The sequence below is a fragment of the Syngnathus floridae genome, chromosome 8, assembly GCF_059516105.1.
Source record: "Syngnathus floridae isolate MCC-2025c chromosome 8, RoL_Sflo_1.0, whole genome shotgun sequence".
In the NCBI taxonomy this organism is placed as follows: Eukaryota; Metazoa; Chordata; class Actinopteri; order Syngnathiformes; family Syngnathidae; genus Syngnathus; species Syngnathus floridae.
Genome location: NC_142420.1, coordinates 7245107 through 7262621, shown reverse-complemented (window position 1 = coordinate 7262621; position 17515 = coordinate 7245107). Strand labels below are relative to the sequence as shown.

Below are 17515 nucleotides of genomic sequence, written 5' to 3'. Positions count from 1 at the left end.
ATAACTTGCGCTCATAACATTGTATTCACTGTGTCACCTTTTCACTTTGTGTGAAGCTTTCTTTTGGAAATGTCAAACATTACCAGGCTGCAAAAGTAGTTATTGGCTTTAGCAGTATCAAAGTGGAGTAGATTTGAAATGCTATGAAGCAACAATTGCTTGGTGCTTTTACCTCTGGTCTAATGCTGCCTTCATGTGGTCAGTAAGGGAACTGTCACAGTGACTCTGACACCTACAAGAAAAAAAAATAGAATTTAATCAAATGCATCATTTCTATTCACGCTGGCTTCTTAGTATAATGAGCAAATCTAGTGAAATGAATCCTCTTATTTGCAATAATCTTATATAAAGTCATTTACTATGATGATGTCAAACAAAGCATTTGAAAACGTGTAGGCTTTACCTGTAACAGCAACTCATCTGTGAGATTAAAAGGATATAGCTAATTAAAACAAATGCAGTGAATACACACTTGGAGAATGTGGTGGATTGTGGATATGGTGTTTAATGCATGTAAAGAAAAAATGTGTGATTAAAAACATTAGGTTTAGCACATTTACAGTAGTTCCAGAAAAATTGCAGTGCAATTATTAACATAGAAAAAAAAAAAGGCTTTTAGAAGGCTTTCGACAAACTTCTTTGCAGTATCTAATGCGGGTGGATATCGTTTCTTATGCCAAACTATGAACATATCTACGACTGTGTTTATATTCAGCATTTGAATCTGGCTGAAATTTAAGTTATTAAATAGAAAATACATTCATATATGTTTTAAAGGCTGAAATACATTTGATTGTCAAGACTATTTAGAAAAGAAAACACGTGTCATATATAAATTGACGATTAATGCTTGGACATTTATATATCTTAGCAGCGCATATATACATAGTATATAGAACAATCAGTGAAACGATTTGAACTACCAGTGAGAATTTGCTACTAGCATCATCTCAGCGGCTGATTATGATGGGCCAAAAAAGTCTTCATGAATTTGTCACACCAGCGTTTCGGGCAGCGCATCTCCATTGTTTGTCGATAGGATCTGCCAAATATGGCCGTTTGCTTTACCGGAGGCCCGTTCAGGCGCAGTTCTAGTGCTTCCGCTCTGGGGTTGGTGAGGCAGACTGATGGAGGGCGCCGAATGAGAAACACGCATCTCACCGAGAGGTTGAAACAAATAATCTCCTCGATCGGCAAGGATGGCATCGACGGGGCGTCTCGCCCTGTCTGCCAGGTCGTCCGAGCCGATGGCTCCGGATTGGCTGATGGGTGCTTGGTGTAATGAAGGTAATGGTTGCTTGGATCCCGTCTGGTCGCGAGGGCCGTCGCCGCTGCTGCCGCGAGCCGCCGGGAGGTGTGGCCTGACTCCCGAAGCATCCAATGAGGTTGTTGTCGGGCTGACGGGCAGCTTGTTGTTACCTTGGCGACCGCTCAGCCCCTCTGACGATCCAAATGACTTCCATTCAGACATGTCTCCGAGGGAGCCTGAGAGAAAACAGACGGACATTTGAAGGTTGAGTCTTCCTTGCACTTTGTTGATTAACAAATGCAACACGAGTTATTTACGTGTCGTGCGACGTGAGAAAAGTAAAGCTTTGCGCAACATGTTTTTTTTTTTTTTGGACTGTACACACATTTTGAGTTCTCGCTGTGTTTGTTAAATTAGCTGCAGTGCACTGCTTCGATGAAAACGTATTACCATTGATGTCAAGGTCAATGACGTTCTTGCTGAAAAGTGGATGCCAGGTGTCCCAGAAGTGATCCTCCAAGGCCTCTTCTAAGCACATAGACAAAAGAGAGCGTGGGAATAATCACTGTGCCTAAGTGAAAAATAAATACTTTGAGTGGACCTCTAATTATTCTACACGAGAGTATAATTATAGTTTACTTCACAGCATGTTGGGAGCAGAGTGATTTTAGATGATGCAATGCCATTCATCTCAGTTATAAAAACGCTGTCAGCAAGTGTTGAAAGCGGCACACCTGAATTCGACTTTACCTGTGGTAAAGGTAGCTGGCGAGTTTCGAGACGCGCATTCGTTGCCGCTTTCCGAGAGCGTCTGGTCGTCCTCCAGGAGCAGGAGTCGATCGGATAGGACGGGGGAGCTGTTGTCGTAAGGGGACGCCTCGCCGCTGGACAGGGACTCATTAGAGGAGCACCTCTCCATCAGGGAGGACTCATGCGCTGCCCTCAGGATTGAATTGCTAAACAAACAGACATTATATGTGATCGATTAGCTCATCATAAGAGACAATCTGAGCCTAGTCGATACCCACGAGTATCGAGTATCCTTCCGCCGCAGCAAGTAGTCCACAACATCGGGATCGGTTTCTAGGAGACTCAGCAGCACCTCATTCTGTAGCTCAGCAGGAACCTGACAGTGAGGGCAATATCGTTGTTAGCATGTCATATAAATTGTTCACTTCAATGAGCAATTCATCGGTCGAGCAGACAAGACAATTGAGATAGCATGTTATTGGTTTTAGACTGGTAAAACGGCTCAACTAGCACTGTACACATCTTGTATTTCTTATTTTCACAAAATTCAACTTGACACCACGGAAGAGCGTCCGAGTCTTCACCGAAGTTCTACTTTGTATACCAGTGACCATAAAAGTACACTTGTAAAAACGTATAAAGTTAATGTTTACATTTTATTAGGCGCCTGCACTCCATTAAAAAATTCCACTAGCTTGATGGTAAACAGTTTATAGTGAGTGTGCCTTACCAGAAATAGAGAGTCACACGAGTTGATCATGGTTTGGAGCACGCTGATGATGGCGTTGCTTTCCTCGGCACGGGCTAAACTCTGGACAGCAAACTCCTTGTCGGAGTTTTTTTGCTTGTGCAAGAGGTTGGGCCCCAGGATGGTGGCTAAATTTAACGAGGTCATCTTGTTTCCCGGTTTCTGAAAATATCAACGACAGAATTGATACATCGTTATTAAGGATGATTATTGCACTTTGAAACATAAACAGGCATCATGAATAATCGTGTCTAATTGCTAGTTATTATCAATGACAAGGCAACTTCGACCTACTCTCTTAATACAAAACGTTTTCTCCATCCAGAAAGATTAATTAACCACAATCCTTAATTCACACGCACATCTCCCTGTGACATCTTACGCAGAGGTTAATTACAAACAATGTAACAACTCGGCACCGCTCCGCCACTATTCATTTCCTTGTAATCAGTAGATGTGACGTTGACCTTCATTTAGGCATACAAGCAGAAGCACAGATTTAAAGTAACATGATGATTAAAGGCGCACTCGCCTTCCCACAAGGTTCAGCAGGGCAATCAATTCAAAAAGGCATATGCCTTCATTAAGTGAATAAAATAATAAATAAAATAAAATGTTATATTTGGAATGAGCGGATAATTTTTTTTTTTGAAGAATCTGTTTCTTCACATACTGTATTTTCCGGACTATAAGGCGCACCTAAAAACCCAAAATTTTCTCAAAAGCCGACAGTGCGCCTTATAGTCCGGTGCGCCTTATATATGGACCAAATTCCTAAATTTAAATTGGCCCAAAGCATTGTGTCATGAAATCAATCATAAGTGCCCCGCTGAAGACTGTGAATCGTGAATCAAAAAGACTATGGATCATTATTTTGTGATTATAAAGTAATTTGTTGCGTCTGAAGTTGAAATAAAAGAGATAAAATGGAGAATGATGTGATTTGGATTAAACATCTGACATGATGCATCAATGGTGAGCCTTATAGTCCGGTGCGCCTTATATAAGGACAAAGTTTTAAAATGGGCCATTCCTTGAAGGTGCGCCTTATAGTCCGGTGTGCCTTATAGTCTGGAAAATACGGTAAGTGAAAGAAGGAGTATCTTGTGTACCTTGTGTCCCTCCTCGTCCAGCATGTCATCAGCATGCGCAGCCACGGCGGACAGCAAGCAGAGGAGGCGATGCAGCGTGTCACAGTTACAAGGAGGAAGCAAGAACATCAAGAGCTGGATGGCCTTCTGTTGCTCGGCCCGCTCCAACACTGTCGATAGAGGAGAAGACATCATTGACTGACATCTGCTATTGTTCACGCCTATTTGTTTTTGCGCCTCACACGTTGTGTTGATGAACGCCGTGTAGAGCTCCCGAGTCAATAGTGGGTCGGGCATGTCGCGAAGAAATTCTTTAAGCAAGGCCGCCACGTCGTGAACGCTGTGCTGCTCGTCCAAATGGAGCTCCCATCCCTGATCCAGCTCTTCACGCATCTGGAGGAAAGAAAACCAATTTATACATTGACGCTGCTGATGCAGTGGTAGCTAATTACTGACTTCTTACCTGCCTCACCCTTTTCTTGGAACTTCCCACACGGAAAATTCCCACAGTCTGTAAACCTACAAGGAGATGATCGTATTCTCAGAAATGAATCATGAGCATAAATTCGTGAAAAAAAATACGACTTTAAGTAATGACCCCATGATTCTGGGGAACTTGTTTCACAATGCGAGTACCGTGGTTTTCCAGGTGCTGGCAGCAGAGTTCCACCACTTTGGGCACTTGGGGGTACAAGGGGTTTAGGCTCAGTTTTTTGTCGTGCCTCTTCTTCCTGTTTTTGCTCGCCGTCTCCACTGGCAGGGACAACTGGAGGGCTTCCAAGAGCTGCGACTGGTTATCATCCAGGTCGGTGATGCAGTCCACTGACACGCCGCCCTTTAAAAGTGGATGGGTGACAAACACTTTTTTTTTTTTAATAAATAATATGAGACTAGAGGCTGCTATTTGAGGTCATACTGGATGACTGTAAGCTTTAATCGTACCCTCCTGCACGTCCTCGGAGCCGGGTCGGCCGCTCGAGCAAACGGCGACTTATTGGGACTTTCTGAATTGGAGCTGAGGGATGAGTTGCTGCTCGACAGCTCCTTGTTGGCCCTCTTGAAGGTGGAGGTGAAGTGGAGGAAGGACAGCACTAATTCGGTGGGGTCGCAGTGCTGCTCCTGCGGCGCGTCGTGGCGCTGCTTTTGCGTGCGGTCGTTGCAGATGACCTGCGCCAACGGGATGCTGAAGGCTTGCGGTGTTGCCTCTGCGGGACAGACAGGACCTTAGTTTTTCATTGGATAATTCTTATTATTCCTCAATTAAATATATATAATTTTTTTAATAACCCTGATTGGTACCAATCAATCACCATAAGAACTACTTTATAGATTTTGAAAATTTGGTGACAAAAAAACATTTATTTTAGTTTAACCCAAAAAAGGAAAACCTTGATCCAGGAATGTAAAAATAAAAATAAAAACAGATAAATGATGTTCGTTAGTGCAACATTTTTTTCATTTCTAAGTTGGGCATATCCTTTAGATTGTATTAAGTCACATATTTGACATTACAAAGTGTATTAAACAAGGCTGGACCAAGGTTGGCACACATTCAATATTCAGTTTGAGAGCACTTAGGGCTTTTGTAAACAAAGGGTAAAAAAGGAAGAGGCGGGTGTGGCTTTATACTGCAACCAATGAGCTGCCATTTCAGACTGTTTTTGTTTATCTTTCATGAACTTGAGTACATTTGGTGAGATTCTTTTCAAGTGTCAGAGGCTGAGTATGGTTAAGTGGAAGGGTGGAGGAGGAGCTTCAGTAAATGACATTCCTCAGTGGGGAACATGCCTCAACGTCATGATGTAATCTAAAAAAAACCACTAAAAATAACTACTGTAGTTGGGATATAACTGCACTTTGACTCAGCAAACTTTGAGATCTATGGAAACCTAACTCGTTCACTGCCATTGACGGCGATCCATTAAGGGCCCAATCGGGTATCTTAACCTTAACCTTGCTTCACAAAAGCCTGAGTGAGAGAGGTGAATAATCTTATAGCAGATCAGCGGCGAGATGTTGCGCAACACTGCCACATAAGCCTTTAGCCAATTGGCACCGACTCAAGAGCATGGAGGAATCAAGTGTCAAGGGTACAAAAGTGGTACCTGTGAGGGTGTACCTAAAAAAGCACTTAACACATTACCTCGGTCTTTACTCTTCTCCTTGGAAAGTGAATCCAGCTTACGCCTGAGCGACTTTTTGTATTTGTGGCCATCTAAAAAAGAAGTGTCAGTTGCTTTAACAGACAAAACAACAAGTGTAACAGTAATAGAAGTATACATTTAGGAATGGTGACTTGGCAGCCCAAGTTCCGATCGCAAAGGAGTCGCCTGAAGGCAACGTCCTGCAGACGAACTCTCTCCAGCTCGGAGAGGCTTTGCAGTGGGACGGGCTTCAGACCCACGGAGCGTCCCGACACGCTGTTCCATGTGAAGTTTCCCTGAGGACACACACGCACAGAAATTAAAAGACACTAAAAGGAAGTGAAATTAATTTCCCGAAGACTCAATTATACCATTTGTACGGGGATAATTTTAGCTTAACTGGATGCCGGCATAGTAGAGTGGCGTGACAGCACTTTGTTCTCCAATAGACGATGTGTAGCTGGGGGCCGAGCCTTTACTAATGATGTTAATTAATCCACTGGAGCAATATGATAGTTGAATATGGCCCTAAGTATTGGGACACCAAGCAATTACAAGTCAGTGGCCCTAATTCAGCCAGTAAAGCAGAAACTGAGGGATGGCACTTGTAAATATGAAATGGCGGAAAATGCTAAATGCCACATAACTCATTCACTCCCATTGACGGCTATAGACGTCAAAAATCCATATTAACTGGGTCGGCAGTGAATGAGTTCAAGAATCAAGTAAACATGATCGTCCTTCATCTGAAAATCCTTTTAAAAAAACCTACAATTCAACAACCTCAATATTTCATTTGGTGTATAAAAAGCAAAATCATAACACATTTGTCATTGAATTTTTTTTTCGCAATCAGCACTTGCTTAACCTTCAAGAATTCTTCACACGCTAAATTACCTATCACACACAATGAAAAGCTTGAAAAGGATGTGACTGACCATGAACGTGACAACGGTATTAATCATTTCCCTGCGTCACACACCAAAGAGTGATATCTTATGCAAACTGAGACGTGTTCACAGAAGCACACACACACCTCCTAAAAAAAAAACACATTCAAAGTCATGAGCACAATTGTCAACCCCCACGCTTAAAAAGGCAAACGTTGTGATTCGGCGCTCACGACAACTCCAATAATCTGATGCGCAATCCAGAAACTTGTCGAGCATCACCGTGCGCCGCAGATTACAGACGCCTCGATCCATCCGGCGCGAGTCAAGATAATCATATGAGCCGTGTTCCAAAGAGGCTTAGCTGCTCATTATCAGGATAAGGCTTACATTAAAGTGGCTGGCTTCCATTAAATGAGAATTAGGTTCATGCTACAGTAGCGGGGATCAACAACATAACCTGCTGGGAATACGATCATGACACTGTTGCCAAAGATTCTACAACAACCGCATTCAACCACAGATTTGTTTTTTGCATATTTATTTGTGTTCCTACATGTGAGGGTATGACAGCGAGTATACAGTAAAAACTAGGACCCAACCAATTTTTTTTTTCCCAAACAATGCTGGTTCCGATATCGGCAGAATAAAATTCCAATAACCGATTAGTTGTTAAATGAACACTTCCCCCAATCAAATTATATTGGATCTCATTAGACTGTTCACGTCTGTCTAATGTTTTGGCAGACGAGTGTTGCACAAGTCCCTTCTGTGACTCAATTTGACATCAGAGTTCCCGCATGGAAGTACCTGTGATGCAATAGCAAGAAAGTTTCCCACAGGTGCTCATCTACTTTTTTTATTCAAGCTCAATAACGTCTTGAAGTTACAGATTCGACTTCTCGATGAACTCCTACTTTGAAACGTTGAAGTCGACCTCGACACCTTAATTACACAAAACTTAGATGGAATTATTTTATGAGCAGATAACGTGTGATTAATGTGACAGGGAAGCCTATTTTCCTGCCCGCAAACAAAATTATTTTACCATCAGTGAGGCACAATTGAACCCGCACTGCCTGGAGTCAGGCACAAATTCAGGCAAGTGCACCACTACACAATCAGTGACGCACATTAAAAAAACAAAATGACATGTCTGTCCTGTTATCAGTCAGTCAACTCCTGGCACTACCTCAAATGTTGTCATAAAAACACAACATAAATCGTCAGTCAAAAGGGCTAACTCGATATCCAATATGGAGGAAAAAGTCAGATGACTTGACCGTATCATATTTGAGGGGGTGTAGGGATGGGACGCCATCAATCCATCGAAACAAGAATAAGTACATCTCTTTGTTTGCCTGTTCATGTTGAAAAACATTCGTTTAATGCTACAAACTGTGCACAATGGACTACTTTGTGCAGCGCCGTAAGAAGTCAACACGTGGCACAAGAAGGCACGCTAAGCACTTACGTTTTGGACTACTTTATATTTATTGCCTAAAAACATGTACGATGCTTGGCCTCCATCATTTGAGGTTGTAGTTTTTGATTGGTAGTCGAGTCAGGCATGTTCTCACCGTTGGGGATGGCCACAGCATTTGAGAGCAGAGAGTACGGCTTGATTTTTCATGAGGCCTCATTTTATGTACTTACTATAGATACTTTTACCCCCTCAACTTTGTCAGGGTTGGTAACAACACTCTTCTCTGTGGTGTGTGAAGTTTAGAATACATATTTATGTTTTTTTGGATTTTTCTCTTTGGACATTTGCTTTGCAAGCCAAAATAAAACACTCATGACAGCTTGACTCCTTCCAACTCCCACCACTGATGAGTTTAAGCATTTTTCTGCGTTTTAGCATTCACTGGGACAATATCATGACAGCAACAGTGTTTGTATTCCAGTTGACCATTAAGCTGCTGCACCTTTCCTTACCTAGAAGACAGCACTTGAACCCAATTAAAAGGCTTTGTTGAGATGCAAAGCTTGTGCTGGCCTTTTCTTGGAACACAATGACAGGAAAGCTTGGAGGTAGTTCATACAATATGGAAAGATCGAAACATGCGATAATACACAAGAAACGCGCTTGGCCCTATTCAGAATGGTGGTGAGTGGTCCCCTGTGCTCAGGAAGCCATTCAATAGAGCTTGACTTGATTTCCTTTTCCCCGCATAAAAACATAAAAATTTGCAGTGGCTTTAATTATTCCGCCAAAATAATATTAGTATTAAATAGGTGATTTTTTTTCTTTTACAGAAAAGCAGCAATTTCCTAAAATAATATTATTCACTAGGGAGCTCAGTAACACAATGTAGTATCGCATTAAGCTATTCTGAAGAAAATTAAACATGTATACCCACATCACATATTGAAAGGTGCATGGAGGAAAAAAAAAGTTTGCAAGCGCAAATTTGATGAGACAATGGAATCACACTTACGTGAAAGGTAACGCTTCGCTTCAAACGAGGTTCACCCATTTCGAACACTCAAACGTGCACCGATTGCAAGAAACATTCCAAAGTTGCTTGATCCTCAACTAAATTGCCCGACAGAGTCTTCATGTTCGCAGACATGGTCCAAACTCTTGACAGCAGCGGAAAGTGTGGCGCGTTCACTGACCCACTTGAGCGCTCCATCGCGGAAGTACTTTATCAAAAGAGCGATAATAATAATCTAAATGGAGACGAAGGCGTTATAGATATCGTTATTTTATTACATAAGAGAAGTTTACGTCACGATTAAATTTTATCTTACTAACGTGTTTATGATTTTACGTCGTTCGGGTGAACTTTACACCGTGCACAATGAACTTTACGCCAGATAGACGGGGACGCAAACGCATCAATTCCTATGAGCCTCCACTAACGTTGCTATGGTGAAGTACACACCGTTAACATAACATGAATTAAATTAATATTAATGAATAAAATAAATAGTAATAAATACAATTAAATGCACACATCTTTTATAAAAAATATTGCTACGTTTTAACGAAACATTATCTTCTATAAATAAAAAAAGCCTGAGTGAGTACTTGAGTGTATATAGTGTATGATTATTTTTTTTTGTCCCTCACATTCACTACAACTATATATCCCTACTATATTTACAATAACTGTGCACCCCTTGTAAGAGGAACCATTTGATCTCAGTCAGAGAGCAAACTGTAAGAGTACAGTGAAATCCTAATAAATCCATGGCAGGTGAAGTAATACACCTCACCTACTGTCAGGTTAACCCTGTTATGCCCTTACTTTCCAAGCAGACACTTTGATCAAGATATGGTTCCCCACTGTCACTTTAATGGCCTGTGACTTGACACGCTGCAGATAATAAGATCTCGGGAACAAACGTGAGATTTGAATGAACTGATTATGACCTCTGTGCTTACATGCATCCGTCCAGCCGGCAGCTCTTCCGACTGAGGAGTAGTTGCCATAGCGATGCAGAGGCTTAATTCCATGCCATGCAAAAAAAGGGCACTGTGCTGTGGGAAGAAATATGGGCCCGTAGGAAAGCAAAGCCACGGATCAAGACGTGCCGGCTCACTATTTGACGGTATTTATGTAAACCAGATGACTCGTCTTTGTTCTAACGTTCACTCGGGCTACTGAACCCCCCACCACCACCAAGTGAGCACAAGACCGTTTAGTATTAACATGCGTGCAATGTTCTTTTTTTAGTTCAAAAAAAGGAGTTGTTTGAAAAATCTTCCCATGAAAATTAAATGATTCAGTTCCGGAGTCAGTTATCCTAATCATCATCTTTCAGAAGGGTACCGGCCATCTTTTAAGTAACATAACTTCATTTTCCATAGCGCTCGTCCTTACTAAGGTCATGGGGTGAGCTGGAGTGTTTCCAAGCTGACTTTGGGACAGAGGCGGGCAACACCCTGGACTGGTCGCCAGACACTCATAGGGACAAACAAGCATTCACATCCACATTCACACCAATTTTAGAGTTTAAAATGAAGCTTGCGTTCTAGGTCTATTTTCTTTTATTCTCATTCTGAGGCGTGTCTTTCTTTTCGAGAATACACGTGGCAAAAAGCCCAAAGAAAAAAATAAATGCAGAGTTGATCTTTTGCTCTTTTGCTAGGCTCTCATGAGGTATGCTGAGATCTCACGCGCTGTCACCCATTGCAGTCTCCGTTTCGGAATGAGCATTGTGGGAAAGTCACCAAAAAGTTTGACATGCTAAGTCAGCTGCGCTAATTTTTTTTAAAACTTTGTGCGCAGCATGGTGTGCTAGTGGTTAGCGTGTCTGCCTCAAAGTTCTGAAGTTCAAATCCCGGTGTGGAGTGTGCATGTTCTGCCTGTGCTTGCGTGCGTTTTCTAGGTACTAGGTATTCTAAAAATGTGCATCTTGATTAATTGAAGGCTCTAAATTGTGTGTGTGCACGCTTGTTTGTCTTGGAATTGTCTGGCAACGAGTCAGTCTGGCGTGTCTTGCCCATGGATAGGCTCCAACTTGACCCTTATGAAGCGAAATAGAAAACAAGGTGAAAAGCAAAGTGTCATTGAAGACATGTCAAAGTTATTTTCTGTAGTATTAATCCATTTCATCAGAATTACATAAGCGCTCCGACGCTCTTGCTGACGATTATAAGATGGTCCAGATATCTGGTTTTCATTACAAGCCTATTTATAATGTCAAGGTTCCATTGCACAAAATAAACAGTGTTACCATGAGGACTGGCCGTGCAGAACAAACAGTCTTAAATTATACGCGCGTTACTGCCACAGCAGATTTAGCACTAATGAAAAGAGGCGCTTGCGGCCATCGCCCTGGATCGTAAATCAAAGTATGTTTTTTTTTTTTTTCACTTTTGTTTTGGAGAAAAAAATGACAGGGTAAGAAAAAGGCGATTTATTTTTCTGATACTATAACATCATTGGACTTAACTTTGAACATAAGTTGTTTGTTGCTAATTAATGTGGAGAACTCCCTTCCTTTGTGTCTGTGTGTACAAACAAAAAGGCCCATTAAAGGGTTAACCTTTTTTTGGGTCCCAAATTATTCCGACATGAGAAGGCCATTTTGAGTCGCATCCAACGAAATAGTTGCAAAATGTGTCAGCGTAGTTCCATGTTGTCACACCCCTTTTTGACAAACACTCACACACATGGTTTGAATCCGCGTTTTCTGACGTAAGCGAGGTCTGCTCGATTGTGAAAATGCAGCAATGTCGCAATGCCTGCAAATTCCAACTTTTGTTTTCATGGAACGTGCATCGCTTTCTAAACTTTCGTTCACTATTGAGATATTACTATCTGCAGACATTGATTATTCTTGTATTTTTTTAATGATCATCATATTTACTAATATGATATGCTGACTTTTTGCTGCTGTTCATATTCATAGTCTCCATTAATTCGATTTGATACTCCACTGCTGAGTTCAAATTGATGGCATTAATTTTATATATCGTCGGACATATTTTTAGAAAATAAGGGGGAAAAAAATAAATAAATTTAAACACACATTGGTAGAGGAATAGTAAAATACAAATACCAATGTATGTTCAAAAAAACGTTTTTTTTTTTCTTATGAAAATAAAGAAATATGATTCAGGTGAAATGTTTGTTTTCACTCCACTGCTGATAGTTAGAATTGTTGCTGTTTATCTAATTGTCATGCACTTTTATAGAGATTATTCATCAATACATGTTTGTTTAAAAATATGTGTATTGTTGTTGCTGCTCACTTCAATATGTGTATCAAACTATTCATACCCTTACATGAATTTGCATGTAAAGTTGCTCCATCCACCGCTGCTTTCATTCTCTTTGCCTAGTGTCAACACATAAGTACAGAAATTCTCTTGCGCTATTATCCACTCTGCCGCTTTAATACCCCAATTTAAGTCATGTTTAATTATCCAATAAAACCCCAATTGTATTTTACTCCTCCTCTCTTAAGATTACAAAAAGCTGTGCTCCCTGGGGAACTTTCCATCATGACTGGAATTTGCAATTAGTCATTCTTTTTCAACCTGTTTTTCATAAGCACAACATGAGCAGAAACAAAATTCCATCAGTATAACAAAAAAAAAGTGAAATGTTATTGTTTGAGTGAGGTGTCTGACCTGGTAGGACGTGCTCTCAGTTCCATAGTGCCTCATCAGTGCCGGGTCCAAGCTCCTGGTCTGCCTCAGTCCACGTTTGGAGATGGTCCTGGGACTGAGGGAGCAGGAGAAAACGCTGCTTAGGAGTCCCTGAGCGGCCATGTTGGTCTTAAATAATCACCAGGGCAGCAAGAGTACACAAGACGTAGGCTTCATCCCGCGGCCACAAGTCCAAACGGAGCCCGAAGAGTGGATCTACAACTCATCACCCTGCATGGGATTATGAAAGAGTCCCCCTCCTCTTCACATGCACTCCCACACACACACCCAGAGTCTGACTCAGGACCTGAGGCGGAACTTTTTCCCCCCCTTAAAGATTTGCAGATAAACAAAACTCATCCATCATTTCATCCCAGTTACTTCCCCTGACAAAAAGCAATGACAAATTGCAAAGGCTGGCACCAGCGACTACACAAGTATTCCGAATACTTCCTTACTGTGTGTGTACTATTGATCAGTTGTCCTTATACAGTAGTGCAGTAGTTTTCAAAGTTTTGACGCCAAGTGCCACCTTAGAAAAATACTTTGCTCTACAAGTTACCAGCATCATGAATAATACAAAACTACAGTGGCATAGTAGGCCTAAGTGTTCATCAAAAACGAGACGGAGGTTTTTAAAGATAAAATGCAAAAAGTGAGTTGTATAAAGTAGTTCGGCAGTGAAAATTTACAAGCTTGACAACATATTTTGGGGGAGCAATACGCACACAACAAAGAATTCAAAACATCAGTTCAACAAGCATAAAATGATTAGCATTCTTCTCCTGTTTGGTTGTTTTTATCTTTTTCAGTGGTTAACTTCTTATTACACTAAAGTGGGCATTAATATTATTAAGTAAAGAATAAAAAGCTTTTTCTGGCTGATGGTGCACTAAGAAAATTTAGGGGTTGACCTTCCCTTTAAGTATCGGTGGCTGGTATCGGCAGCCACCAGGGAACCCGATACCTTAAAATAGAGCGTGATATCGAAACCTGGTATCGGGACTTTCTAATCTCAATTTTTTTCCTCTAGGAAAGTTGTTTCCAAATGCAAGGCTGAGATTGGGGTCTTTCTGTTTATTTAAATTATAAACAGTCTTTCATGAAACGAACACGATGGTTTTCTAAGTGGCCCACTTCATCAGCCGTACTGTATGCGGATTTCTCGGGTTGACTTTCTCCTAATTAGGCCTCGACTTGCCTTGAGTGCTATTAGCCACTCAGCATGACAGGAATGTTAGACAGACTTCCACTGGTATACATTCCCACTCCTCTTTGGGCTGCGCTGCATTTTTTTTTTCCTCCTCTCCCCCCACAGTCCCTGTAGTTTGTAGGGCGCTCCAGATCCCTGGCATGCGGTGCCCAGGGAACACGGTCTTCCTGTGGGAGCCTCGGGGAAAGGACCTGTGTGATAACGTGACATGTGAACCGGCGCTGTAAGGCCTCGATAAGCGTCCATCAGATACGCGGGTCCACCAAACAGACAGGGGAAGTGGCGATAAGAGGTCGGCGGCTTTGTGTTTGATCCACTTATTTGGCGGTGGCCATGTTGAAGACGATTCTCACTGCACTTCCTACTGTGTCACTTATCAAGTGGGATAAGTGCACATTTGACTGCTGCTATTAGGAATGCCAAGAAAAGACATTTTTTACAAAACAAAATCGTCCAGTTAATGACCAGATTAATATAATGCCATTTTCTGCTTTTAATTATAGTTGGACTGCAATATTATGAAGGATAATGTGGCATTTTTGGCAGCCAGCTTTTTCTGTACGTAGGAGGCTGTCTCCTTCCTCTCATTTTTTTTTTTTTTAACTTGGCAACTACAAATGCCAAAGATTAAGCAGTAGAAGAAAAATGAAAACAACTTGACTATGTTTTTATAGTTGCTCATAATAAGGTTGTTTTGTCTGGGTGATTGTGTTTGACATGCTCTTGAGAATTCTTGTTCTTTTTTTTATGAGTCATCGCCTTTCTTTTAAAACGGGTTTAAAGAGTTATGACCACTAGATGACGCTAACAAGCTATCCTGAAAGTCAATATAGTCAGTACATTAATTGAGTAGTGCAGTCAAAATGATGATATTCATGCACTTGTGAAAGTTATTTAAAGGGGAAATTACTTCTATTAAAGTAGGTCAAGGGAAAATATGACACCAGTATGTAAAAGCAATAGATTGATAACAGGAATTATAAAGTTAACCAGTTGCTCTTTCAAGAAAATCTCCCTAAAAATAAATATCCAATCTTTGTTAAAATTGGTTGTAGGTGACCACATTTGAGCTTGCAATGTTAGCTGTTGGCCACTTGGTTGCGCTCAGGAGCTAAACACAGATTTGAGTGGAGCAGCCAAGCATAGCATCGAAGTGCTATGAACCACTACTAACAAGGAAAATGTCCTCACAAAGCACCGGGCAAAGAATAGAAGCCAACGACTAGCGAAATGTTGCATTTGCATCCATTTTTGACCTTCTCAAAAATATCCACACAACCCAATGCGTCATCACTGATATTGATGCCGCATTTCCAGCAGATGGAACTGTTTGGGCTCCAGAAAGAATCGTGATGTCCTTGAGCAGTTCTAACTAAAAACCATGCATTAGCGTATTCCGTTGAGTGCATCTATTTGACATCATTTCTTCTCCTGCCATCTCTTCGAATTGCACATGTCCAGTAATGGGGCTGAGTAATGGAGGGAGGAAAATGCAATCTCGTTGTCAGACAAACACTTGATTAAACCACCTTTGCAGCAGCAGCAGCGTATGCATCGGTGCTGTGCCGTCTTGCGTTTCTCGCAGCTTCAAATGCGAGCTGCCGCAAAGTATTGATTTCTCGTTTTTCTCCATATCCCCTTGCTGTTGATAGAATTTACTCCGGGCTATCAATGTTTCAAGGAGGCCTCTACCTCTACCCCTCCCTGTGCACACCAAGCAACACACCAGAAAGCGGTTTGCCTTCTTGTTGTTAGTATCTGGAAGAGCGAGGAGACATGGATGTTAATGGGGATGCAAATGAGCAAAGTGGCATGGTGGATGACAAACTGGAAATGCAGAGGTACGTTGGATGATTCATATTCAAGGGTCAGATTATAGTCTATCTTGTAAAATATGCCAAATCAAAATAGAATGAGTGAAATGGTTGGATATGGTAGTTCATAATATGTCACATTCATAGAAATTGTCCTTTTCACATTGCCTGTTGTGACACCAGATCTATTTGCGGTATCCCATGTCGTTATATGAAAGTTGCCGAAATCTCCCGTTTCACTGGGCTTGGTGTCAAACGCCAATAAATAATGACTCGGATGTGCCAATTTTGTTTTAAAAAAGAGGCTAGTGTGTGGAAACTGACCTATTTTGTTGATATTCATCGACTGATTAACGACGACTTTCCCTTTTGATCAACAAAAAATTACCCTGCATACTGTCATGCTAATAACGATTCGAATCCGTGACATTAGAAATGAAGCTTGACCGGCAGGCTCCGAGCCCGGCCCGAAGCGGCGCGCGGAATTCGAGCGTTGGCCCGATGACCTTCGGGAGCTTCACGCAGGCACATTGATTTTTTTCTCCCACATTTCAGCTAATGGCTGAATCCTATCTTCCTAGGGGGCAGCAGCAAGGGGGAGGGGCTTGTTGACACCGATTCGAGGAATGTGATATCCTGTGATCTCATTGACGAAAAATGACCGACTCCTGTGCACTTCCTGTCTACGGATCGAGCAGCGTATCCCGGGGTCGTTTTAATGCCACTCAGGCATAGTCGGTGTACAAAAAAAAGGATCAAGATGGATGAGATTGTGAAAGATTGTCCCCAACTTAATGCTAGCCTTTGATTTAAAGTGCAAGCACTGTAAGTCTTTGTTCCTGGCTGTTTATTGATTACTGACTAATTAGCGATGATTAATGACCTATTTGGCATTCTTGTTTGTTTGCAAAAAAAAAAAAAAAAGCAGAGGATATCGGTGCAGTCGCCAAACAATGCAAATCACATCCCAGCTTTTCCAAACTCCACCGCAAGCTTTTAGTGAGGGCCAATCAGAAACACTTTGTTTATTAGCTACAGTTTTTCTTGCAATGCGCTTTGAGCCACTCTCATCATTTTATGCAAAACGGTGCATCTGCTGCTCGCTGTGCATCATAAAATAATAAGAGCGAAAAAGTAAAAGTCTCTTAGCTGCGCAAATCTTTGCTGATGGGCTAAAAATAAATTTGTGTAGCGCTTCACCCCCCAACGACACACAATTGGAATTAATTGCGCTGTCATGCATTCTTAAACCATCTTACTGAATTTGAATAGAGGACTAGAGGAACCTTCACAATACACAAAAAAATTATAAAAAATAAAAAAAAGCAAAACACACTTAAGCAGCACTTGAATGTACTGAAATCTCTGAAGATTACTTCCATTGAATTTCATAACGAGGCTATCCTTCGAGACGTTTGAGAATTTTGCCAAGAGGGCTTGCAGCATGACATTGTCGTGACGAAAAAAAAAAAAAGAGCCGGCAGCCACCGGTACAAAACGAGCAGCA

At 41.5% G+C, this 17515-nt stretch overlaps 1 protein-coding gene across 7 annotated transcripts in view; it reads right to left on the bottom strand.

Moving 5' to 3' along the window:
- Positions 1 to 485: 485 nt before the first annotated feature.
- arhgap6 (Rho GTPase activating protein 6) overlaps positions 486 to 17515 on the bottom strand; it is a 70492-nt gene continuing 53462 nt past the window's right edge. For 4 of the 7 annotated variants that reach the window (XM_088383824.1, XM_088383823.1, XM_088383826.1 and 1 more), the window contains 13 exons: positions 12964 to 13057; positions 6119 to 6278; positions 5982 to 6053; positions 4781 to 5043; positions 4475 to 4673; positions 4302 to 4357; positions 4081 to 4231; positions 3860 to 4008; positions 2730 to 2909; positions 2278 to 2375; positions 2000 to 2205; positions 1700 to 1777; positions 486 to 1485 (listed from right to left, as the gene is read on the bottom strand). In XM_088383824.1, the coding sequence (XP_088239950.1) occupies positions 995 to 1485; positions 1700 to 1777; positions 2000 to 2205; positions 2278 to 2375; positions 2730 to 2909; positions 3860 to 4008; positions 4081 to 4231; positions 4302 to 4357; positions 4475 to 4673; positions 4781 to 5043; positions 5982 to 6053; positions 6119 to 6278; positions 12964 to 12999 (2139 nt within the window). In that variant the 5' untranslated portion in view covers positions 13000 to 13057 and the 3' untranslated portion in view covers positions 486 to 994. Of the gene's footprint in view, positions 1486 to 1699; positions 1778 to 1999; positions 2206 to 2277; positions 2376 to 2729; positions 2910 to 3859; positions 4009 to 4080; positions 4232 to 4301; positions 4358 to 4474; positions 4674 to 4780; positions 5044 to 5981; positions 6054 to 6118; positions 6279 to 9313; positions 9472 to 12963; positions 13253 to 17515 lie in introns of those variants that run through there. The other 3 variants (XM_088383821.1, XM_088383820.1, XM_088383822.1) reach the window with 3 other exon arrangements.